Here is a 26,990-nt window from a genome sequence, read left to right on the forward strand (position 1 = left end):
GGAAGACAGAAGAAGTAGGAATATAGCTTAGGGGTAGATCACTTGGCCTAGCATGCCTGATGTCCAGGTTCAGTCCTCAGTACTGCCTAAACAAAAAAGAATGGAAATTTCAGAATATTTAGAAGTGAGAAATTGTTCTTGGACACTGATGATCAAGGAATATAATCAAATGAATCAGTATATTAACCCAAATTATGCAGTTGATTAGTGAAGAGTTTCTTTTAACTCTATACAGTCCAGCCTAGTTTTAACTGGTTCAGGGACCCTCTCCTAATTTCTGTACATATCCTTATATCATTTTGCTTGTGTAGAGTGTTTTCTATTTTTCCTTTTTTTTTTTTTTTTTTGCCTTTTAAGTTAAATCTCAAATTAATTTGCTGCTTTATAGGCTGGGGACTTTTTTCTGAGGGCCTTCCAGCTTATTTTCATGTTCATAATTGGCCGATTTAATAACTTTTTATTTTAACTTACCTGATGAATTTAGTATTTTGACTTTTGGAGCTTTTTTTTTTTTTTTTGCTGATGGGCTGCCTGTATGAACAATAATTTATAGTAGACTTGCTTCAAAGTCATGTGAAGATAGGAATTCTAAGGCAGAGTTTGAATGGGGCTTTGCAGCTAGAGGACATAGTGATGATGGTGCTGAGGTAGTGTCCTAACTCATTACATCTACATCGTGTTCCCTTGCTGAGTTTTTGGAATGACATTTTTAAATTATACTCTTTGATGTCATATCAGCTTATTTATTCTCATGACTCTGCATTTTAATACTCTGTATGTGTACTCTTTTTGTTGACCTTCACAGTGGAAGACATATTGGTAGTAATTGCTGTCTGGGAGGACCTTTTTAGGTGGGAACATCCTAAACTCCTGGGAACTCCTGGCCCTCCTCAAAGTTCTATGATTTGTGCCATTTAAAAAATGATGACTTTATTTTTCAGTTCTCTTTAGTTTATTAAATTTCCTGTACTTTCTGCTTTATTCTATAGGTGGGCCAGTCTCATAGGTTGAATCTACAATTTATGTTGGTGTTAATCTACGTATTAGATTTTCTTCAACAGTTTGAAATGTTTCGCTCTTTTGTTTTTTTGTTGTTGTTGGTTTTCTGTTTTTTGTTTTTTTTGGAGACAGGGTTTCTCTGTGTAGCCCTGGCTGTTGTGGGAATCATTCTGTGGACTAGGCTGGTCTTGAACTCAGAGATCCACCTGCCTCTGTCTTCCAAGAGCTGGGATTAAAGGTGTGTAATCACCCCCCCGCCAGCCTTGAAAAATATGTAGCCAAAGCTGGCCTGGAACTCAGGATCCTTTTGCTGTTACCTCTTTAGCAAATCCTACCACTGTGTGCACCAAAACTGGCTGAATTTTTCTTAAGATTGCTTGTTAATTCTATTTAGGGTGTGTATATGTGCATGTATGCATGTATGTGGGTATATGAATGTGTCCATGCCATTGAGTGCCTGGGGAGGTTAGTAGGAGCTTGTGGGAGTTGGTCCTCTTCTACTGTGTGAGCTCCACCAACTGAACTCAGGTCATGAGGCTTGGCAGCAGGTGCTCTCTGAGCCATCTTGGCAGCCCTGCCCTTGTTAGTGTAGGTGTTGTAGAGTTGCCATTGGATTTTGATGCCCTAAAAGTTTTGTTTAAAAAGAATTTGTGGGTTGTGTCTGTGGAGGTAAGCGGAAACTTTGTGAAACTGGTTCTTCCTTTCTAATGTACAGGCTCCTGGAGTTGGAACCCAGGCCATCAGGCTTAAGGGACCATACCTCTGAACTGTCTCACGGTTGTGTCCTTCCACTCCCCACCCTGAAAACAGGAGGTGCTGTAGTCCTCGCCAGCCTTGAGCTATGCAGCAGAGGATGACCTTGAGCCTGTTGAAGCATACTAGCCTATGCTTGCCTCTCTCCCCCACGGCCCCTTATGCTTCGGGATAATCAAGCCGAGAACTTCCTTCATGCCATGCAAATACTTTTGGGAGTTAGTTATATACATCTCCAGCCCAGATCTGAGTATTTTTGACTAGATTATTATTTTTTTTATGTTGTCATGCACTCATATGAATGGAAAATACACTATTTAAGATATAAGATGGTGCCATTAATTTTGTGTGAGGTCAGGAAAAAAGGGAAGAAATTTGAAAAGAAAAGAATATCTCTGTAAGTTACCAAACTTGATTTTATAAAAGTGTTTTTCTAAACAGCCATGGTGTACAGTGACCCAACACTTGGGAGGTAGAGGCTGGAGGATCAGGGGTTCAAGGTAGTAGTTCTAAGTAGTGAGTTGGAGGCTGGTCTGCCTACAAGAGGGACTGTCTCAGAATACAAGAGCACAGGCCTTTAAGGTTCCTTTCTATAGTAAGGAACACTGAGTTTAGAAAGGTTTTACTAACTGGAGCCTAGGAGGTACTTTGGATAGATTCTGTAGGAGAGTGTATTGTTTAGTTCTACCCCTTATTCTCTCCCCTTTTAAAAAACGTAGAGTTTATGGGGCTGGAGTAATGGCTTGGCAGTGAAGAGCACTTGCTCTTTTTCAGGAGGACCTGGGTTCAGTCAGTACCCACACCCAGTGGTTCCCAGCTGTCAGCTCTAGAGGATATTCTTCTGGCTCCTTAGGTACTCCCCCCTCCCAAAGGTGGGCACACACCCACCCACCCACCCACCCACCCACACATACACTGATATTAATTAAAACCTTAAATGTAGCTTTTTAAGGCAATCTGATGAATTTTATGATATTGTGATTGCCTTTTTGTTGAATTAAAAGTGAAGTGGGGTTTCTCAAGTTGTTACAGGGTTTACAGTTCATAAAATCATCAACTTATTTTTTAACTAATAATATACTTTTTATTTTATGTGTGTATGGTTGCTTTGCTTGCATGTATTTCTGCATATCATGTGCATGTATGCCTAGTGCCTGTAGAGACTAGAAGAGGGCTTTGGAGACATGTGGGTGCTAGGAATTGTATCTGGGTCCTCTGGAAAGCAGCTGATACTCTTCACCACTGAGCCTTCTTTCTAACCCTTTGAGACAAGTTCTTGCTGTGTAGTCCAGGCAAGCCTCAATGAATGACTCTCTGTCTCTCTGCCTTCCCCCGTCCTGGGATTGCAGGTGTGTGCCACCATGCTTGATCTTTCTTGGACAGTGTTCTTGTCATCATTTTATTTTAGCCAAGAAACTACTTGATGATGTGCTTCAGAACACTTTTTTGTAACTTGTGGGTCCACTTGTGGGTCTTTTAAGGTTCTCAGCAGCTATAACCCAGGCCTCAGTGATAGATGCATTTAATGTCAGCATTTGGGAGGCAGAGGCAGGTGGATTTTTATGAGTTGCCAGGAGTACATAGTTGAGACCCTGTCTCAAAAACAAGCAGGTTGTGATTTAGCCCCTGAAGCCACACCTGAAGGCTTTAGCTTTACTTCTTAGATATTTTACACCAGTCAGATTCTCCAGATGGGGTCCCAGGTATGACTTGCATAGGACTCACATTGTTGTGATGGTGCTGTTTTCCCTTCCTGCCATCAGATAGGCGTTAAAGGTTGGTATCAGAGCAAAGGAAACCTTGTCACCACTTTTGAGTTCCTAAGTTGTGTTCATTTGTCATTATCATTAAAACCACTTAGTACTTTAGTTAAGTTCTCTACGTTTTCCGTCTTTCTGTAGAAAGATGTGACCGAGACTAGTTTGTTGTTGATTAGTTTTCTGAGACAGTCTTGCTGTACTGTCTGAGAATCCTCTCCTAGTCTCATGAGTACTACAGGCACATACATGCTACTGTGCTGGGTAGAGGTCTGATTCACCAACATACCGATGTTCCTAGCATTTTAAACAGGCTTGGAAACTATTTTCTGTAAAATACATTTATGAGAAAAACTTTTTCTTGTAAAGTTTACTGAGACTGCTAGATGATTTACATTGATACTTTTTATTATTCACAGTATTAAAAAGACCTGAAGACATTGCTGAAAACCTCTTGCTGTGAGATAGCAGAACTTTTGAACAGGTAAGGTTGAAGGGAAGAACAGAGTTGTGTGGTTATGACAGTAGCCCCCTATCCAGGCCAGGGACTTGTGTGTGCTAAGTATGTGCTCTACCACTAAATTTTATCTAGCCCCAAATAGTAGGTTCACTTTTGCTTTTAGGGTTCAGGGGGTTTTGTTTGTTGGTTTGTTTTTGTTTTTATTTTCCCCTGAGGTTAGAGATAGTGAAAAGAAACTTCTGGTACCTTTCAGATCCTTTGAATCAGAATAACATACCCTTTCTGGATTGGTTGGAGTGTGACTTTGTGTTTTAAACTGCTGTAATGTTTTTGATGATGAGTGGGAAGAACAGTGTTTTGAGGGCAAATGTGCTGAGAGGCCAAGGTATTTTCAAGAGTTGTTGCTTCATGAGGAACTTGGACCAGGAATTGGGAAGTATTAGGGAGTCATGATGTCTGTCTAGCATGTACTTTCCCCCCAGTTGGTTGTAAGTATCCTCCTTTTTTGTTTTGTTTTAGTTGTCTTTCTGTAGTCAGAATTTTCATACTTTTAATACATGTAGAAGAAATGGCTGCTGCACCCCTGGGGTTACAGATAAACTTGAGCAAACTGATAACTGCTCAGGGTCCCAGCTTCTGGGAAGGAGATTCGATGGATTGCATTTCATTTAGTTTTCCATCTTTGTGTCATCTAGTTGTGGCAAAGGTTGGGTCTAGAAGGACAAGTACAGTGAACTGACAGTCTGCATTTGCCTCTAAGACTAGTGGCAGATCTTAGAGAATGTACAGTGGTAGTTCTTCTAAGGAAGATCCAGTAGAAACTTCTAGACATTTTTCTGTTGTAGCATTCTAGAACAATTTCTGTATGTCTTGCTAAATTTAAATGCCTGAAGATGTACTTTATACATCTTATTTTAGAGATTGAGGCCTAGTAATTCTTACCTATCATCTGTGTTGGAACCTCCCAGTTCACTTTCTTTTTTAATTACATTCATTACATCGTATATGTATGTGGATATGTGTGTGGGAGTAAATGCTTTGCCACTTGTGTAGAGGTCAGAGGACAGCTTTCAGGGATTGGTTCTCTCCTTCAACCATACTATGTCCAGGAATTATTAAACATAGGCTGTCTGTCAGGCTTGGCAGCAAGTACCTTTTCTGGCTGAGCTGTTTTTGCTAGCCCCAGCTGAGTTCTAGATTTTGGGGGTGGGGAAGCCCAGGCTAGAAATTTAGTAAACTAACATAAACAGCTGACTTTGTTTGTGGAAAAAAGTGTTGATTTTTTTTTTTATACATTTAATTGCTGGTATTTCTTACAGTATTAAGCTCATGAAGCTGCACTCAGAATTTCTAGGTGATATTCACATTATTGAAGAGCCAACCAGGAGTATGAAGTGAGACACCCCTTACCTTCCTCGACTCCCAACCAAAAACAAAAGCAAGAATAAAGAATAGTAGTACTTTGTTGTTGGGTAAGATGAGTGGCATGGTATAGATTTTAGAAATTACATATATCTACAGATGGCTAGGAAATTTGGAAATAAACTTAGTGTTTTTAGTATGGTGTTAGGAGTCTAACCAAGAGCGTTGGATATGTCTAAGCACATGATTGTTGAACTACATTCTTTGCTCCTTAAGTAAACTGTGTTTATGTCTGCATATGTATATGTGTGAAACAGGGTCTCAACTGTGTAACCCAGGCTAACCTTGCATTTACAATCTTCCCTCTGCCTCCTGACCTGAGTGTTGGAATTATAGGCATGCACTACCACACTTGGCTTTAGACTTTTTTGGGAGATAGGGTCTCATGTAGGCTTGCTTCAGATTTGTTATGTAGCTGAAACTGGCTTTGAACTCCCACTCCTCCTGACTCTACCTCTCAAATGCTGTGGTTACAGATGTGTGCCATTGGAGACTTCATAGTCACTGATCCCTCCCAGCATCAGTTGTCTTTTTTTATTTGTGAAGCTCACATGGTATAGCCGTACTGGCCTTGAACTACCATGTAGAATTGCTGAGTGGCCTGGAGCTCAGGAGTGATATTCTTGCCTTTGCTCCATAACTGCTGGAGTTAAGAAGCATGTGCCACTATGCCCAGTTTATGGCAATTTTTCTCAGTGAAACTTTTTTTTCCAGCATTATATATTTGTTGATTTACAATTTTCTTTTTTTTTAAAACTATTTATTTACTGTATTTATTCACTGTAGCTGTCTTCAGACACATCAGAAGAGGGTGTCAGATCCCATTACAGATGGTTGTGAGCCACCATGTGGTTGCTGGGAATTGAACTCAGGACCTCTGGAAGAGTAGTCAGTGCTCTTAACTTCTGAACCATCTTTCCAGCCCCTGACTTACAGTTTTCAATTAAAATATTTTGTAACAGGCATAGTGATACTTTGCCTTTAATTCCAGCACTTGGGAGGCAGAAGCTGTCAGATCTCAGAGTTTGAGGCCAGCCTGGTCTACATAGTGAGTTCCGGGACACCAGAGCTGCACAATGAGACACTATCTCAAAAACAAATTTTTATATCCCCCCCCCATAGATACATATATTAAACCCTTTTAACATTTAGTCTATGTTTACATATGTGTGCTCCAGTGTGTGTGTCGGGAAGGAAATACTTTTCCCACTGTGTTTGAACTCAAGATTGTGAATGTGGCAACAGGTGCTTTTACCTGCTGAGCAATCTCTCTAGTCTACATATCTAGATTTTTTTTTTTAAATGTAAACCCTAGGAATTATTAATAAAAGTATTACCTTTATGTAAAAGAGCCACAGATTTTACTTCTTACTATACTTTCTTTACTGGCTGAAGATGTTTTGGAATGTACCATGTACATAGATAGGTATGTATACATTTTTATGTGTGTTTATATGCATATGAAGGCCAGAGGTTGACATTAGATAGCTTCCTGACTTGTTTGAGACAGGCTTGAGAATGGTTTGAGACAGAGTATAGATTGGCTAGCTTACAAGTGTATCCATTGTACCTGACATGTGGGTGCTGAAGATCCAGAGTCAGGTCTTAATGCTTGCATAGCAAGTGTGTTACTGCCATGGCCCTCTCCCCAGGCCAGAGTCTGTGTTAGTTAGCAGAGTAGAGCTGAAGACTTGTCTCTGTCTCTTAACCCTGGGCATTGAGGTAAGACATAATCAGATTTTGTGAGTTTACAAAGATTGCCACGTGTTTTGTGTTCAATTTTTAATAGGCCCTGGTTCTTTGCCAGCATGCCTTTACTCTCACAATTAAAAATTGTGTTCAATTTTTAATAGGCCTCTTTTGAAAACATGGGCTCAAGAGTAAGATTATCGTACAACATTGCCATGTTGATGGTACCCTAATTTTTCTTAGGATGAGGTGTATTTTTTTGTTTGTTTGGTTGGTTTTGTTCTGTTTTTTTGAGACAAGGTCTTGCTATATAGCTTTAGCCAGCTTAGAACTTGCTGTGTATTCCAGACTGACCTCTGCCTCCCTCAGCTGGGATTATAGGTATGTGCTTCACAACCAGCTCTAGAAGGATACATTTTTTTTTTCATTAAAAGGAGAGCAAAATTAAATACTTGGCATATTTGAAACATATTTAAGGAAAATGTTGGTAACAATATTACATTTTATTAGAGTCATCTTTAATAGCTAGTATGTTCTTTTGAGACTTTTTTTTTTTGGGGGGGTATTCAAGTTGTTCTGGGCCTGGAGGAAGCCTTAGGAGCTTTAGTCTCTTCAGGACTTAGTTTTTAGGTTGACCGTTAACTGCTGGCAGTATTGTCTTGATAATTTCTAATATGTACATCCTGGCATAGCTGTGATGGAGGTAGCCATATCCTAGGCTCTGGATCATCTGCTTGGGAGTTGATAGAACACTGTGCAAACCGTGACCTTTGTGTAACTGGATGAGAAGCTGTCCTGTAAGAGCAGTGGCCAGAGAGCCTTAATTTGCGTTTTGGACACTTGACAACTTTTCGGAAAATGTCCAAGCTCCTTACCTGTCTCTGTGTAATAAGAACATGCTCTTCTTTAAAGGGGGCTTGCTATGATGACGGAAAAGGGTGGGAGTTAGTAAGGGAACAGAATGAGGAAGATTGAAGAAAGGAAGAAGCAATTTATTGTGAAAATTTCAGGGTGATAATAGGGGATTTATTAGATGGGGTGACAGATGTGGTCTGCATAGTGTAACAACGGCTTTCTCACGCCGGAGAGGCTGAGAACCCAGTAGTTCAGTCCGCCAGGCTGGATGTCTCAGTCTCCATCTGGCCTTGAAGGCTGGGAGGATTCCTGGAGAGCTGCTGATCTTCAGGCTGCACTGGTATCCTGAGGAAGTTGAGTCTTGCATCAGTGAAGGGATGCTGCAGCAGCAGGGTAGAAGAACTCGCCTGTGAGAGTGAAGGCATGCTGGCAAAGAGCAAGCAACCTTTCCATCTTCCTCATGCGTTATGTGGATGGTCACTGAAAGGTGCCACACACATTCAGGGTGGGCCTTACTGCTTCAAATAGTCTGATCAAGAAAACCCTCACAGGTGCGCCCAGCATCTTGGATTTCAGTTGATTCCAGATGCAGTCAAGATTAGTCATCATTCTAGCTGCATATAGCAGAGGATTACCTTATCTGGCATCAGTGGGGGAGGGGAGACCCTTGGTTCTGTGGAGGTTCCATGACCTAGGGGAATGCTAGGGCACTGAGGTGGGAGAGGGTGGGGGTGGAGTGGAGTGAGGGAGTACACTCATAGAAGCAGGGGAGATGGGGAGGGGATTTAACTAGGAAGGGTGGTAACATTTGAAATGCAAATAAGTAACTAATAAAATAAAAAATATTAGTTATCATCACAGTATGAGGGCCATATCAGTGTATAGTGAAAAGCAGAGAGATGTGTGTTTAATTTTCTGATGGTAATAATAGTAGTAACAACAACAACAACAGCAACAGCAACAACAACAACAACTAAAACAACTTATTATTTGAAGGTTTAGACAAGTTAAACGCTTGGGACCTTAATTTCCTAACCTTAAATATCCTAGGGAAACTCTGAGAATTAATCTAAAGTGTCTAAGCAATTCCTGGCATGGAGTAGTTATTTAATGAATGGTAACTTTTATGAATGTTATTACTGTGTAAATAAGTAAATCTTGAGTCTAAAATTTTATGTATTTTTTTTTTGAAGTTTAGTTTTTTGCTTTTTTGTTAAATGTTTTGCCTGTGTCTGTGTATGTACACCAAACATGTGCCTAGTGCCTGAGGAGTTCAGAAAAGGGGATTAGATCCCCTGAGACTGGTTTTAGAGATGTCCTTGAGCCACAGTGTTGTTGCTGGGTTCTGAGCTGTGTCTTCTGCAAGAGCTGTAAGTGATCTTAACTTTTAAGACATTTCTCTAGCCCCCTTGACTTTTGTTGTTGTTGTTTTTTTTTCTTTTTCTTTTCCTTTTTTTTTTTTTTTAAGATGGTTTTTGATATCCTGTGTTTAAGCTTGTGGAGGTCTTCTGGCTTCTTTTTCCTGAGAGCTCAGATTCCAGACATGTGCCATTTAAAACTTTATTTTAGGGACTGAAGAAGAGGGCTCAGTGGTTACGAGCACTGCTGCTCTTGCAGAAAACCTGGGTTTGGTTCCTGGCACCCACATGGTGGTTCAGAACCATTTGTAACTCCAGTTCTAGGGGATCCAAAGGCACCAGGTAGCACACAGTACACAGGCATGAATGCAGGCAAAACACATACAAAATTAAAATAATATTTTTTAAAAAGCCTCTTTTAGATTTATTTGTCTTTATTATTTTTTTTTCTTTTTTTCAGAGCTGGGGACCGAACCTAGGGCCTTGCACTTGCTAGGCAAGCGCTGTACCACTGAGCTAAATCCCCAACCCCTTGTCTTTATTTTTATGTGTATAAGTGTTTGCCTGTATGTGTATGTATGTGCGCAGTATGCATGCCTGGTGTCTGAGGAAGCCGGAAGAGGGCATTGGAACCCTTGGAACAAGATGCAGAGGTTGTTGTAAGCTGCTGTGTAGGTGTTGGGAATAGAACCTGCGTCCTCTACAAGAGCAACAAGTAGTCTTAATCATCGAGCCATTTTTTAATGTACCACCCTTTAAAATATCATTTCTGTTCTTGTTTTTCAAAAACTAGGTTATACTGTATATCCCACTGTATGTATTTCTGTGTGTAATGCCCAAAGAGGCCAGAAGAGGCTGTTGGAAATCCTCTGGAATTGGATGGTTTTGAGCAGCTGTGTGGGGGCTGGGAATTAAATCTTTTGGAAGAAAGCCAGTAGTACCCTTAACTGCTGAGGCAATTTTTCCAGCCTGAGAAAAATACAATTTTTTTTTTTTTGGTTCTTTTTTTCGGAGCTGGGGACCAAACCCAGGGCCTTGCGCTGAAAAATACAATTTTTAAACTGCATTGTCACATTTTAGATCTTGGTGATGGCCATGGTGATCTTTTCTGCCCCTTGATAAACTTTCCAGGGTGTATGCATGAGTTCGTGTATTTTAATTAGATATTTTGTGGCAGGGTCATGCTGGCCTGGAACTCACTGTGTGCACCAGATTGTCCTTGAACCTTCTGAGCTGCTCCTGCTTCTTGAGTACTGATATTACAGATGTGTCATCATACCTGGCTGTTTGTTTTATTATGTGTTTCTTTTATTATGTTTTCTTCTTTATCTGAGATACATGCTGATTTGCAGTTGCTGGAGCTTTAACTCAGGGCTTTGGACATGCTGGGCAGACACTTTATCATTGCTTTCTTCCTTCCATTCCATTTGGATCTTAGGACTGACCAGCAGTAGTGGGTTTGTGCTGCAGTACCAGAGTACACAGGTGTGTACCACAGGGGAAGCATGGTAGCAGCGTCTGCATAGGCTTATGCTTAGGGAACATCATCCCATGGTGGAAGGCAGGACGTGAGAGAGAGCAAGGAGAACGAGGAAGGGCTTGAACTTGCTTTTATAATGACTCATATTAGTGATGACTAACCACATCCCATCCCTGAATTAATCCATTAATGAGAGCAGAGCCTTTTTTACTTAATCATCTCTTGTGACTGTTGTGCTGGAGAAGTTTCCAGCACATGAACTTTGGGGGGATGTATTCAAATTGTAGCAGGATCTGTTTACCTCTAAAAAGTTACTGAAGACCCATGAAATCCGTTTTTTTTTGTTGTTTTGTTTGTTTTTTGTTTTTTGTTTTTGTGGTAATAGTCTCTTTGTCTTCTTGGAAAAAAATGACCTAACTCTGATAACCATTTGTCTGTCACCTGCTTTTTTGTTTAATTTTTTTCCCCTTGGGAAAAACAAAACAAAACAAAACAAAACAAAACAGCTTAGTTGATCTAAAACTAGTTGTGCCTTTTGTGATGCTGTTGGTATCCAGGAGGAGTTAGTGCTTTAGCTTATTTCCTGTTTCATCAAATGGATTATTAAAACACAGGCGCAGTAGTTTTTTCCTTACTTGTCAAGCAAGGCATTCTTTTAAAACAGTGATGTGTGCTGCAAGCAGTGAAGAATAGACTGGCTGCTAGTGGTGTTTGTTCCCAATAACTTAAATGCTGTTTTAGTATCAGTAATAGTACCCCTCGTTGCATGGTTAGCACAATGCTGGCTCAGACAGAGTAAAGGCAAATAATATTTTAACAGTACCACGGTCAAAATAGTTTTGATATTACAAATATTCAATGTTAAAATGTACGTATTTACACTGAATTTTGATTTTGTTGGCCCCCTCTTTTTGAGACAGGGCCATATGTATTCCAGGTTGGTCTTGAACTTCAGAACCTTGTTTCCACCTTCTGAGTACCAGGTTTACATGTATGTGTTAGTTCTTTGTAGTGCTTGGGATTCAACCCAGGGTTTCATACATGAAACCTACCATTTAAACTACATCTCTTGTTCATACATTGAGTTCTTAAAATCAATTTAAAGTTTGTTTGAGTTGCAATCACATATCGTTGAGGTTTAAAATTGTTGCTAGGGATTGAATCCAGGGCCTTGTGTAAGCAGAACATGTTGTTTCCACAGTTTTCAACCTAGAGCCTTCATTGAAGGTTTTTAGGGCTGAGTAGGTACAGATTTGTGAAAGTTACAATCAGTCATAGTTCCTTTAAAAGTGATCTCTAGCACTGTTCATCAGGATTCATGCTATGATGGACTGACTGCTCTGTCAGGCACCCGTGACCAGTACAGTAGCTACACACTGAACTGTGGGTACTGCGATGATGAGGGACTTTTGTTTATTTACTTAATAATAGTAAGTAGTTCAGGTTGGTTTGGAACTCTGTGTGTAGTCTAGCCTGGCCTAAAATTCATAGCAATCTTCTTGTGTCTATCTTGAGTGTTAAGACTATTGAAGGGAATGAGTTAATCACACTTTATTTTTATATGTTACAAAATGGCTGGAGATGTAGTTCAGTAGTAGAATCTGGCATGCACAAAATTCTGGATTCCATTCCAAGCACCACCAAAAAATAGCACCAAACAAACAAATAAAAAAAAAAGAATTAAAATGCCAAAAAGTTAACTTTGCAGTTATAGCTTTAGTTTCTTTTTTATGATAGGTTTTTGTTTGTTTGTTTGTTTGTTTGTTTATTTATTTATTTATTTATTTATTTATTGGAGCTGGGGACCGAACCCAGGGCCTTGCGCTTGTTAGGCAAGCGCTCTACCACTGAGCTAAATCCCCAACCCCTTTAGGCTTTAGTTTTAAGGACAGTTGTAGGTATATAGAAAATTGAGAGGATACTATAGAGATTGCTTATATGTTGATGACATTGTTTCTGTGATACTTTATTAGAGTTAGTAAGCCAAAATTGACACCTTGTTAAAATGTATCATTTGTCCTTCCCCTGTTTGTTTAGTTTTACTTTTTTTTTTTTTTTTTTTTTTTTTCTGGAGCTGGGGACCGAACTCAGGGCCTTTAGTATCAGTAATAGTACCCCTCATTGCATGGTTAGCACAATGCTGGCTCAGACAGAGTAAAGGCAAATAATATTTTAACAGTACCACGGTCAAAATAGTTTTGATATTACAAATATTCAATGTTAAAATGTACGTATTTACACTGAATTTTGATTTTGTTGGCCCCCTCTTTTTGAGACAGGGCCATATGTATTCCAGGTTGGTCTTGAACTTCAGAACCTTGTTTCCACCTTCTGAGTACCAGGTTTACATGTATGTGTTAGTTCTTTGTAGTGCTTGGGATTCAATATTTAGCTCTACCACTGAGCTAAATCCCCAACCCCGTTGTTTAGTTTTACCTGGTGCTTTTTGTTGGCAGCTACCATTCAGGATACCATATGACATTTAGTCTGTATCCTTATCCTTTGTCTCTGGCTGCTTCCTTTGTTTTAACATCCTAGATGAGTTTAGTACTTGTCCACTGTTTCTGTAGAACTTTATTAGAGTTTGTCTGGTGTTTTTTTCCTTATGATTTGATGAGTTCTGTAGGTTTTTAGGAGATTACAGGGTAGAAGGTGCCATGTATATCATACTAAGAGAACATTTAGGTAGAAGAGGCAGATCGATCTCTTGAATTCAAGGCTAGCCTGGTCTAGTCAGTTACAGGCTAGTTGAGGCAAAGTGAGGCCCTGTCTCAAAAAAAGGGGTGAGGGGAACACACTGATAGTGTGGTTTATCATATTACTCTTTTTTTTTTTTTTAAAGATTTATTCATTTATTATATATAAGTACACTGTAGCTATCTTCAGACACACCAGAAGAGGGCATCGAATCGCATTACAGATGGTTGTGAGCCACCATGTGGTTGCTGGGAATTGAACTCAGGACCTCTGGAAGAGTAGTCAGGTGCTCTTAACCGCTGAGCCATCTCTCCAGCCCCATCATATTACTCTTGATAGTCATCTTTTCCATTGTAGTTATTTCTTCTATTTTAAATTAAGCTATAGTTAAGTTTGTTTTCCTTTTTCCCCCCTCCTTCCTCCAACCCTTCCCGTTTACTTCTCCCTGGTTTCTCAAATGTGTGGCCTCAATTCTCTTTTTAAAGATTTATTTATATACTGTAGCTGTCTTCAGACACACCAGAAGAGGACATCAGATCCTATTACAGATGGTTGTGAGCCACCATGTGGTTGCTGAGAATTGAACTCAGGACCTCTGGAAGAGCAGTTAGTGCTCTTAATCTCTGAGCCATCTCTCCAGCTCGGCCTCTTACTTCTTTAATTGTTTTACAACACACACCCAGCCTCCACCCCCCTGTATAATGTCGCTTATATTTCTTCTTGAGGAACTGATTTTTAAATTAATCTTTAACTCTGGGGGCATTTAACTCTTACATTTAGTTTTTTTTAAAGAAAATCAATTTTTTGGGGGCTGTTGAGATACCTTAACAGGTGAAGGTGCCCATTGCCAAGCCTGCTGACCCCTGTGCCTGGGACCTACATGGTGGGAGGAGAAAACCAATTCCTGCAGGTTGGCCTCTGATCTCTATAAATGTACCCAAGGTGTGCATGTATCTACACATATACATATAATAACACAAAACAAATAAAACTAATGAAATTTAACCTTTTTGAAGGTCAGGGTGATAACTTCTGCTGCTAAGTAATGAGGTTGATTTCCAGAACCCATGTAGAAAAGGCCAGGAGTATAATCCTCTCATGCTGGCCAGACAGTCTAGTAATTTCCATAAGCTTCAGGCGAGTGAGAGATCTCAGTTCAACAGATGGATGGTGCCTCAAGAGCAACACCTAAGGCTACATGCAAATCAAAATTTTTGGTAAAGTAATGTTTATTTTTATTATTTTTAGTTATATATATTTGTATATTTATGCTCCTGATCCTTTTGTTTCTATTTTCTGAGTACTGGGATTTTTCAGTTTTTCTCTTTTTTCACACTCGAGCTGTGATATGGGTGTACACACACACACACACACACACACACACACACACACACACACACACACACACACACACACTGTTTAAAAACAAACCATATCTAAAACTCATGGGCTGGCCATAGGGCTTAACAGGTAAAGGTGATTGCCACCAAGCCTGATAACCTGAATTCAGTTCCTGACACTGACGTGCTATCCCTCTTCCCCCAACAGGTAAACAGATAAAATTTCAAAACAAAATTAACATTGTTTTGGATACACACATGTGTGGCCTTATAAATTGTGTTGAGTGTAGTCTCTAACTTCCCCTATGGTCCTTATGCCTGCTTTTATTCAGTTGCCTTTACTAGGCTGGTCTCTTTACTAGATATTGTCATTGTATTCCTTATTTTTATTTAATATGGTCAGGTAATCTAGTTATGTGTTAACAAATAGTGTTATCTGAATCTGTTAGATTTTTATATTGGACCAAGGGAAATATTATACATTCCTTTTAGAAAACTTACCCTTAAATATTATATACCTGAAGTATAGAAGTTGGGCCTACTGGGAAAGAGGTTAAGAGAGTAGAAGAGCTTGGGAGAAGACTGTCCTGTCCTGTCAGTGACTAGTAAAGTTCCTTCTGGTAAGAAGAATGGCTTTTGCCTTTTTGCAGTTAAAAAAAAAAAAAAAATCAGTCACAATGTTCTTTTCTCTCTTTTCTCCCAAAATAGACACTTTTTTTTTATTGGAAATCAGAAGTGCAAGGTAAAAGAAAAACAAGGAGGTCCCGTAAACCTTGAAGATTTGGTGTCTTTTAAGGATTGCTCATTAGGAACATTTAAATTTCATAAAACTTTTAGAGCAGGAAAACACTTAGAGTATTTGCGTTTGCTTTTTATTAGTGACTAGATGGGGTGTCATAAGTTTAAAATTCACTTGAAACTATTTGTGACAAGATAGCACAAGAGACTAATAGCAAACACTACGTTTAATTTTTTGGAACAAGGTTTCGTTGTTACTCCAGGCTGGCCCAAAACTCAGGCTCCTCCTGCATTGGCCTCTGAGCTGGAGAAGGAAAAAGTTGTTGGGTATTTCCTACAACCAGTCATTCTCTGAGAACTAGTGTGTGTGTTTCATGTGCAGCCTCACATTTTCATGTGTATACACTTGTTTTACTTGCTTGTTTTTGTATATTTAAGAACATGTGTGTAGTGTTCTTATATTAGTGTGTAACTAATATTTTTAAGTTAAAATTGATCTGTAAGATTAGCCTTTTAATTAATGATTTATTTTTATCTTACGTGTATTGGTGTTTTGTCTGAATGTAGGACTGTGTGTCAGATCCCCTGGAAGTGGACTTAAAATCGTGAGCTGCTGTGTAGGTGTTGGGACCTGAAGCTTGGTCCTCTGAAAGAGCAGCCGGTGCTCCTAACCACTGAGCTCTCTCCAGTGCCTCCTAGTCTTCTGTTTTTACAAGTTTTTAGTCGTAATAGGTTGATTCTGATTTACAAGACTCACAGTGCCTCATGTATATTCAGGTTTAAATCTCTTTAATACAAAGTCAGACATTTGGTAATGAACATCTCATTATAAATTGTCAACTTAGATAATGTCAGTAACAGTTCAAGCTGTCACCATCATAGCTCTGTTGCTTGTCCTTTAAGTAGCAGCTGCAGGATGAGCTGCATATATTGCTTAGTGTCTGAGCAAGGCTGTTCTCTTGTTGCTGGGACTTAGTTCCTGTTTCTTTTGTCACCTAGACCATTTAAGTCTTCCCAGGACTCTCATCCATTCAGTCTTAGATTCTGTTAAAATCTTGCTTTCTTCTTGAGAGCTTTGGAGGTTCTTTTAAAAAACATTTTTGTTTGGTGTGTGTTGGTGTTTTGCCCATGTTCTATGTTCTATGTACTATGCGCATGTATGTATGTATGTATGTATGTATGTATGTATTTGGTGCACATGGAGGCTGAAGTCAGCATTAGATTTCTTGGCACTAGAGTTCTAGATGGTTGTGAGCCACCATGTGGGTGTTGGGAATCCAACCCAGGTTTTCTAGAAGAGCAGTCAGTACTCTTTACTCTTGAGCCATCTCCAGCCCCTTTAGTTTTTTGAATGCTCCTCCATAGTCCAGAACCCAGCTGGGCTGGTGGATTGGTGTTTGGTAGGCATTTGTTAAGTAGTCTTGAACACTGTTGTCATGTTGTAATAGAGGTGCCTTTGCTTTAGACTTGACAAAGTGTCCACCATTAGCCCACCTAAGACTTAGGACACTCTTGCAGATGAGCAGCACTCGCAGTCTTACTTTTTGGAAACTGATTTGTTCATGTTGACTTATTAGTGGTTTAGCTAGTTTTTGGGATGTCATAGTAATTTTGATCAATAATGGGCCTGACCTTGGGTTTTGCTCTTTTTTTTTCCTTTTTTTTTTTTTTTTCCCGGAGCTGGGGACCGAACCCAGGGCCTTGCGCTTGCTAGGCAAGCGCTTTACCACTGAGCTAAATCCCCAACCCCGGGTTTTGCTCTTTTGATTTTTGTATTTTTTGTACTGGGAATTAACTTACACCTAACACATACTAGACACTCTTCCTCTTTTCCTTTAATATATTTGATATATCTAGTATATTTATATAATCTAAGTTTGAGCTTATTATGTTTTTGTGTGGGTTTTAGAGAGACAGAGCGAGAGAACAAGAGTGAGGGTACGCATACTACAGATTAATATTTAGTGTTCCAACCTTAACTGATTTCCACCTTATTTTATAAGACAGGTTCTCATTGAGCTTAAAGCTCAATTTCAGTTCAGTTGGTTACTAGGCACCCCAAATTCTTCTTTCTCAGCCTTTATTTCCCCCAGGGATGCTGTTACAGCTAGATGCTGCTATGACCAGCTTTCATGTGGATGCTAGCAGTCTGATTCTCATGTTTGTTGCTTAACAAGCGTTTTACCCAAAGTTACCTTCCCATACCTTAATATATGTTTTAATGTTTGCTATGTGTAATTGCTGTTATGAGTCTAAATATAGAATGGAGTTCCTGTCTTTGTGTCTGTGTGGGCATGTACATATTTCTGTGCCAGATGTGTTTGTGTATGTACACTTACATGACAACTTGAGCTTTGCTTCTTAGGAGCCAATCACATCATCTTTAAATTTATTTATTTATTTGTACCTCTGTGTGTGCATGTACTCATGTGTATATGTGTTATAGTACACATATCGAAGTTATAGGATACCTGAGTTCATTGATTAGGTTAGATTGGCTGACCATTGAACCTCAGAGATCCATTTACCTATTACCAATGTACGCCACTATGCCTGGTTTTAAAATGTGGATTCTAAAGCGCAAGGCCCTGGGTTCGGTCCCCAGCTCCGAAAAAAAGAACCAAAAAAAAAAAAAAAAATGTGGATTCTAAGGTTTGAAATGAGGTCCTACTGCATATAAGGCATTTTACTGACTGAGTCATCTCCTTTACCCTTGTCTCTTACAAAGTTGATCTGACTTCAAGTAACCGTGTGAGACTGGGAGTGAGCACCTGCCAGCATGGACCATGCCTTTTGGGCTTTGCTGAACATGATCCCATGGAACCTTTATAGATAATATATTGAGTGCACAGAGTTAAACTTACTGGAATGAACTTGAAATGCATCTCTCTAAAGTCACTGTACTTGCTGATCTTGGTGGTACGCTCCTGTAATTCTAGTACAGAAGATAGAGGATAAGCTTTGTTTACTTGATAAGATCTAGTCTTAAAAACAGGGAAATCATTGTGTTACATCATTTTAAGAAACAACTGATTTTTGGGAATCTGTTCAGTATTAAAAACATTGGTTGTTTAAAATAGTGTTCATTCACAGTGGCAAAAAACTTGAAAGTACCTGTTTTTATAAACATCATATGATTTTTAAAGACTGATTACGGGCTTGAGAGATGGCTCAGTGCTAAGAGTACTTGTTGCTTTTGCAAAGGACCCAGATTCAGTCCCCAGGACCTATATAGTGACTTACAAACATCTGTAACTCTAGTTCTAGGTGATCTGACTCACTTTTCTGCCTTTCTTGGGCATCAGGAATACCTGTGGTACACATATATACAAGCAGACAAAACATTCATACACTAAAAATAAAATAATTGAATCTAAATTTTTAAAGGATTAGAAACAAAATTATGATTTAATTGTATACATGTTAGAATTCTGTTCGTTCAGCTGTACTGAGAATGCATGTTTCAGAAGAGGACATATGGGATTTTCTTTGGGAACAGGGTCTCATGTATGTATCCTGAGATGGAAGGGTATCTTCTTCCGTCTTGCTGTGCAGCTGAGGATTACCGTTAACCTCCGGTCTCCCTCCTCCTCTCCAGTTGTAGGGATTACAGGCATATCCTATCATGCCCTGTTATGAGTCCTTGAGGACAGAACCCAGGGCATTTTCCATGTTAACTATCCTCAATTTATACTGTAGTTTTAGTTTGTGGAAATCAATAGCTAATTCCCCTTTCCACTGTGTATACGTGAACATATAAAGAGGTATGATGAGACACTTTGTAAGTTTTTAACATGTTCACGTTCAAAATTAGAACTTAAGAGGAGGCATGAGTAATCATTGATTTATTAAAATTTTTATGTCATGAATATGATAAATATGGTGACAGTTGTGTCTGCAGAGGAGAAAGCTTGGGATGAAATTTAGTTAAGTAGAAGTTGTGAGCTGAAGGTGTATAACCGACCGTATGACCTTTCTCTACCTGTAACCTGTAGCACAGAGACATTGCATGTGTCTCCTGTGCTTACCCCTCACCTAGATAGGGTTTTTTTTCCCCTCCTTTTTTTAAAAGATGGAGCTTATGTAGCTTAAGCCAGCTCACTCACTGTTAGCTGAGGTTGACTGACCTAATCCTTCCACCTCCATCTCCCTGGAAGTACATAAGAGAGTGCCCAATTTCCTGGAACTAGAGTTATAGGCTGTGGTGTGCTGTTCTCTAGGTGCTGGGCATTAAACTTTGGTCCAGTGCAAGAGCAGTATGTCTCTTAATGGCTGTTCCATCCCTTTAGCTTTGCAAATTGGGTTTCTAAGAAAATTAATAATTTTGGAGATAGGATCTGGCTACATAGCACAAACTAACTATCCTTGAACACATTTCTTCCTTTGCCTTTGTAGTGTTCACAAATCACCATATCTAACTTAGGAATTTTGTTGTAATTAGATAAGAGTTAAAAGAATTCAGGCTATTGAAATGATATAAGAAGACTTTAAGAGTTAGCAGTGGTTGAGAGAAAGTGACTAAGTAAAGGATTGAGAAGTAGGAGTTTCACATGATTGGCCTTTTCAGTGTGATTGATCAGTAAAAATTTGAAAAACTGTAGTACCTTATCAGTTGCTGCTTACTTTGAGGTAGGCTAATTTAATTGATTTAGAATGGTACACAAAGAGTGGGCCAGTCCTTCTACCCCACATTCCTTTTCCCAGGCCATTTAGAGACTTGTCCTTATTTCCTGAGTGCCCTTTTGCACTTTAAGTGAACAGAGTTCTATCCACAGGAACTTAGTAGAGAGAGCATTTGAGCTCACAGTTAAATAAATAAGCCATGGATATTCTGGGGAAAATGAGGGACAGAGAAACAGAAAAGTTTGAGTCAAAAATATCCAGTCATAGGTGGAAAAATGAACCATTTTTGTTTGTTTGTTTGTAGAGACAGGGTTTCTCTGCATAACTGTCCTGGCTATCCTAGAACGATTTGTAGAACAGGTTGGTCTCACAGAGATCCGACTACCTCTGCCTCCTGAGTGTTGGGAATATTAAAGGTGTGTTCTACTATACCTCGCTTGAAGAACTGGTTTTAAGAGAAGGCCATCTAGAGAGGCAGAGGACCTTGGCAGAGCAGAGTCCAGAGTCAGCTTCACATCCCAAGTTTTACAAATTCAGGGCTATTTCCCAATGGTCAGAGGGCTTGTAGAGGTTTTCGTTGAACTCATTTGTCTAGGTGGGGTTTGAAGTGATGCCCTTGGGTATAGTGGTGCAGATTCGAGGGTAGCCTAATCTACAACTTTAAGTTCCTCAGGGCAGCCAAGGCTACACTATTCTCACTTCACTTAGCTATAGCTTTAGAAAATACTCTTCAGAGATAGGTGTAAGTTTTATTTCATCTAATTTATAATTCAAAGGAACTATGTAAGACAGTCCCTTCAGAACATAGAAATCTATAAACTCGCTGTATTAAATTGATTGAGATGAAGAATCTAGGGTATGGAGCTCAGGATTGAGTACAGTCCTTAAGGGGTAAGTTAGAGACTCTCCTTTAATTTATAAAGGAAAAGGATTTGACCACTTCTATTTGCTCTCCTGAGAATTAATTGCTTTGATTGTTCTTATCGTTCTCCAGAAGTGTTTACACCAGGAAGTAATTCTAGGGAACGATGTTATAATTGATAGCTAGGTTCAAGTTTTAGGGCACTTTATGTTTGTGAGGTTTTGCAGGTTTATAGTCAGGATGATCAAGTGTGCTAGAACAGGATTTCTGTGCTCAATCATTTTTGTTCCCTAGATGCTTCCTGTGTCTAGGGGCTTCTCTTACAGTTTAAGACTTATGTCAAGAGTTGAGTCTGTACCTGGCCTCAGAGGTTCTGTTTGTATCTTTGTTATTAGCACTGGTGGGGTTTGGTGCTTGTGTGATCATATGTGCCTTGTAGTAAGTAAAATAGGAATATAAATAAATAGGTAAGTGATTTTTTTTTTAAAACAGTATTTTCATAAATTCTAAGTAATTTCATTTTGGTCAGAATCTGCTTGCTCTTTAAATCCAGTCTAGTTCAAACTAGTTCTGACTTGCTTTAGAAATTTAGATCCATTTTGCAATAGTCAGAGGTCCCCTCAAAGTTCATTTGAAAAAAATTAGCTTGAAATAGTGGTTTTAAAAAAACCTTAAGATTAAAAACAAAACAGCATGCATGCCTTTAATGCAAGTGCTTGGGTGATAGACATGTGTGAATCTCTGCAAGTTCGAGAACAGCCAGAGCTGCATGGTGAGGGCTACATAGAAAACAGCAATAAACAACAGCAGCACTTTAAACACCGAGCTCTTAACCTTATATAATATTTAGAAGAAAATATACTCACTGGATGTATAGGCACACATTTGTAATCTCAGTACTCACGAGGCAGAATTTGAGTGTAGCTGGACTATGAGGTCAGTTCTTTTCTCAAACAAAAGAAATGGTATTCTTAGGAACTCTGGCACAATATTTTCAACTTTTAAAAATTTATTTTTATTTTATGTGCATTGGTGTTTTTACCTGCATGTATGTCTGTATGAAGGTGTCAGATTCCTTGGAACTGGAGTTGTAGACCATTGTGAGCTGCCATGTGGATATTGGGAATTGAACTTAGGTCCTCTGGAAGAGCAGCCAGTGTTTTTAAACCACTGAGCCATCTCTCTAGCATCCACATTTTAAAAAACTCTTTTTGAGGACTCTGATCTAAGTGTTTGCCGTGCAAGCCTAAGGACTACTAGAGTTTGGGTCCCTAGAACCCATATAAGTGCCAGGTGGGGATGGCAGATTGCCAGTAATTCTAGCCCACCAGATGAGTGCCTACGAAGACTTAGTGATTGATGCTGCTGAGCTCTGGGTTTGATTGAGAAGCTCTGCCTCAAGGATGCCATCAAGGATGATTCCTAAAACCAACTTTGGGCCTCTACATGCTCAGGCACCGATGCCCCGATACATGCAAACTTGCAAGCTCAAGGCATAAACTACAGGAAAATTGAAAAAGGAAAAAAAAAACTTTTAATTAAGGGAGTTTTAGTAGATTTTAATTATATAGTTTATTATTTTTGTGTACCTGTTAGAAGGAAAAAAGGCTAGAGAGATGACTATGTTGGTAAAGTGCCATGCACGCATTGGGCCCAGGTTTGATCCTCTAGAACCATCATCCAAAACCTGGGTACAGTGGTATGTGCCTATGATTTGAGCACTAGGAAGGCAAAACCACGAGGGTGAATGAGCCGTGCTGGTCAGCTAATCTAACCAAATTGGCCAGCTTCAGTAAGAAACCTGGTGTGCAGTAGTAGTAATGTGTCACTCAAAGTGATGATGAAGTAGTTTCATTTAGGTTCACTGTAATCCAGGTTGACCTTAAACTCAGATCCTTCTGTTTTAGTCCCCAAATGTTGGGATTATATGTGTGCTGGGATTACAAATGACCTGGAATCATAGGTATGTGTATGACTGGCTCCAGTATTATCAGTGTAAAAGTCAGTGATTTGGTGTTTGTGACAACTTTAGAAACAATATAAGCAATTTAGTCTTAAATTTTTTTGATATTTTGCAGTATACTGTATACCATATGTGTGTGTGTATTTGTGTGTTCTACGTGCATGTGTGTGCATATGAGTATGAAGGCTAGAGGAGGATATTTGGTGTTTTCCTTAGTTGATTTCTCCTCCATCACCATCACCATCATAATCGACAGGGTCTCACTGAACCTGGAGTGTACTGGTTTGGATGGACTGCCTGTCTAGCAAGTCCTAGGAACCTCTGTCTCTGCACTTTTATAATGTCCATTTAGCAAAACAATAGTAGTAGATTCCTCTCTAGGGTTTATGACATTCTGAGAGCCATGGGCTTCTGTCCAAGTTCAGTACTAGGCATAGATTCCCTTCTTTGGAGAAGGCTTCTAGTCAGAAAGTGGCTGGTTTACCTCCATCACTTTCACGGCACTATTGCTCTAGGGAACACATTATACCTAGCACTGGAATTACAGGATTCAGGATCCACTGCTGTAGAATAACACCTTTGATGGCTTTTCTCCTCCTGCGTAGCACCTACTGGCACTATGAAAACTAGCCATCAGGAAGGAAAATTTCAGGTTGGTTCCACCTTGATTTCTTTTGTGTCCTACAACTAGTGTTGTGACATCTTTAATAGGGTCTTACCATGCTGTTCTAGTAGGTAACCAAGAACAATGACAATTGCCTATGTTATTTTTGGCATCCCTGACCACTGATGGTTTCATTTAATAACCCATGTCTTCTGAGGGAAACATTGTCTACTCACTCAGGGTATTTGTGTTTAAAGCCCCTGCCCATAAAAAAACCAGAACACCCCCCCCACCATTTTAGCTTTCCAAGTAGTGAGTTTCAATAAGCATTTCCAACATATACTTTGTTTTCCTCTTCACCATCCACTCCCGTGTTTTTGTTTTTGTTTTTGTTTTTTTAAATCAGATCCTATTACAGGTGGTTGTGAGCCACCATATAGTTGCTAGGAATTGCTTTTAACTGCTGAGGCATCTCTCTAGCCCTCTATACCCATCTTTGTCCCATTAAACTTACTGTTTTATTGTGTCTGTCCGTCCATCCGTCTGTCCTTCCTTCCTTATTTTTGAGACTTTTTTTTTTTTTTTTTTTTTTTTTTTTTTACACACATAGTCCTGGTTGTTCTGGAACTCATTATCTAACCAGGCTGGCCTAGACCTCTCAGTCTCCCCAGTGCTGGGTTTAAAGGTGTGCTCTATCCCTATCCTCAGCAGTGTTTTTTTTTTTTTCCCCCTCTCTTTTTTCTTTTTTTCCGGAGCTGGGGACCGAATCCAGGGCCTTGCGCTTGCTAGGCAAGTGCTCTACCGCTGAGCTAAATCCCCAACCCCCAGTTTTGTTTTTTTTTTTAAACTTGGGTTTTGTTTTGTTTTGACTGGGAATTAAACTCAGGTCCTTGTGCATGCAAGGCAAGTGTGTACTGACTGAGCTATCTTTTTAGCCTCTGCAATTTTTTTTTAAAAGATTTATTTATTTTATGTTATGTGGGTACACTGTTGCTGTCTTCAGACAGACCAGAAGAGGGCATCATCCGATCCCATTACACATGGTTGTGAGCCACCGGGTGGCTGCTGGGAATTGAACTCAGGACCTCTGGAAGAGCTGTCAGTGCTCTTAACCACTGAGCCATCTCTCCAGTCCAACAATTTTTTTTAAGAGACTTTTTTTCCTTCTTTCTGTCATGGAACTCAGTTGATATCTTTGCCACAGTATCACAAGTGTCTGGGTAAAAGGCTCAGATACAAACTCTTATTAAATACTTTTTAAGGCTGCTGTGTGTGACCATTTGGATTATGCAGTTTCATATGTGAGCAGCAAACCATAATAACCTTCTTTAGCTTGGGTTTGCTTTTTCTCTTTTCTACTTTCTACCTCCTCCATCTCTGACCCCCTTCCCTCTTTATCTTTACTCCCTCCTCAGCGTCTTCCCTTTTTTCATTTTTACATTTCTGTCCTTTGTATTTCTTATAAAGCACTCACTCGTTCTTATTTTCCCAATAATAGTTACTTCATTATTGTTTCCTTGTTTTGCTTCCTTTGTATTATATTAAAATCAGCTTGAAGACATTTTTAGTGGTAGTTAAGACCAAAATTGGGCCATGTTGGGATAGTAGATACAGTTACATCCCAGATGTTTTTTAATTTTAGTGTATTTTATTTATTTTAAGATATATTTTAATTTTAAAGAAATTAAAAACAGAAAAGATGACTGGGACTGTTCAGTGGTAGAATGCTTATGTAGCATGTGTGAGAGCCTGGGTTCAACCCCCAAACACCACATGGTGACTGATGGTGGACCTACTGCAAGAGAATGTCAGAAACTGGAAGTGTTGCTACCATTTAATTACTCTTTCTTGCTCTGAGACTAATCCATGCTCCTTTCCCAGACACATGCAGCAGGAAGTTGAGAGAGAGGGGTGGATGCCCTCATTTCACTGGTCAGCCGCATTGCCACCAACAGTCCTTAAACAGCCTCGTTCTTAGGATTATGAGCAGATCACACATTGTCTGGCTACATATTCTGACCTGGTATTCTTTACTTTGTCTTGACATTGTTTGACCAAGATTATGTTTCTACTTAACAGGTTTCTCCACACATAAAAGATCTTTTTAAAAATACGGAGAAGAATGGCAGCAGAAACACAGACACTAAACTTTGGGCCTGAATGGTGAGTTTTCAGTCTCGTCCTGTTTGGTATCGGATGACATGTTTACTAGTGTGACACATCCAGGTGTTGGGTGGCATGTAAATAAATACACATATTTCTGAGACTTGGTTTCATGTGTATAGCTAAAAAATGTGACTAGATTATAGTAACTTAAATTTGGTAAAGGACTGCATTTTTCTAATTGAATTTTTTCATGGTTTGGTTAGGTATTGATAATGAAATTAAAACTGTAATTTACTACCCTAGAACATTAGTTTTGAGCCTTTGTATATATCTAAATAATTTTACATATTTATAAACTATAATAGTAATTTTTGATATCTATGTTTTCTGCTACAATGTTTTCTGCTATAAATATACCTATTAAAAAGTTTTAATAAAGCATTTGAAATTTTTTATTGATGGGCTAGGTAGGTGGTCCAGAATTAGTACTGGCTATTAGCAGTAGCCCATCTAGAGCTGAGTTAGCATTTGCCATAATAACAATTAATTGACCTTTGAGTCTCTTACAGATATGTTTGGACCCCGAATATGGAATTCTCATGGAATTTTGAGATCCATCACATTATAGTGTGGCTTTCCCCCCCTCTTCTTCTTTTCCCCCCAATGTTGGTGATTGAAGATCCTCTCTTCAGTGGCGTGAATAATGATAGTTTATTTTCCATTCATACTTGGAACAAACCCCTTTGGTAATGTCAAAGGCAGTACCTAAACCAAGAATTGGAGTAGTAGTAGCATTCTTTATGTTTAGGTAGTAGTTTTTAAGATTTCTGTAAGAGGTCCTTGTTAGAGGAGTCTTGCAAACTACCTGCTCATACATACTTCTTTTGATATGTAATTCCTAGACAGTCTTAACCTTCATAGTTAGCATTCAGAAGCTGAAGGAGAAAACAATTGAAGGTCTGAGAACCAACACACTGCCTATAGTTTGAGTTTATTTTCAAATGTTGATCTAAACAATGCTGCACCTGTTTCAGTTATTTTATATTTAAAAAATAATTTTCTTATTATTAAATCATTTTGTTTCTATAAAAATCAGGAATTATAAGTAAGCAAGGAAAAGATATAATTACCTTAGTTTGATCCTTAGTACACACTGTACATATCTTCGTATACCTTTCCAAGTGGTTTTATGTATCTTGTTTGTATATATGTATATTTTATTTTCACAAAACCGGATCATATTGTGCATTCAATCTTGTAACCTTTAAAAAACTAAGTAAAAAA

General features: G+C 39.1%; 1 protein-coding gene and 1 non-coding gene across 12 annotated transcripts in view; one reads left to right on the top strand and one right to left on the bottom strand.

Moving 5' to 3' along the window:
- Gigyf2 (GRB10 interacting GYF protein 2) overlaps nucleotides 1-26,990 on the top strand; it is a 125,785-nt gene that overhangs the window by 2,876 nt on the left and 95,919 nt on the right. For 6 of the 11 annotated variants that reach the window (XM_039084708.2, XM_063266516.1, XM_063266511.1 and 3 more), the window contains exons 2-3: nucleotides 3,929-3,993; nucleotides 25,680-25,763. In XM_039084708.2, the coding sequence (XP_038940636.1) occupies nucleotides 25,723-25,763 (41 nt within the window). In that variant the 5' untranslated portion in view covers nucleotides 3,929-3,993; nucleotides 25,680-25,722. Of the gene's footprint in view, nucleotides 1-3,928; nucleotides 3,994-23,601; nucleotides 23,649-25,679; nucleotides 25,764-26,990 lie in introns of all 11 variants that reach the window. The other 5 variants (XM_039084707.2, XM_063266510.1, XM_063266512.1 and 2 more) reach the window with 2 other exon arrangements.
- Trnav-aac33 (transfer RNA valine (anticodon AAC) 33) lies at nucleotides 12,564-12,638 on the bottom strand. Its single transcript has one exon. It is a non-coding gene; the product is annotated as a tRNA-Val (tRNA).

This window comes from Rattus norvegicus, chromosome 9, assembly GCF_036323735.1.
Source record: "Rattus norvegicus strain BN/NHsdMcwi chromosome 9, GRCr8, whole genome shotgun sequence".
Lineage (NCBI taxonomy): Eukaryota > Metazoa > Chordata > Mammalia > Rodentia > Muridae > Rattus > Rattus norvegicus.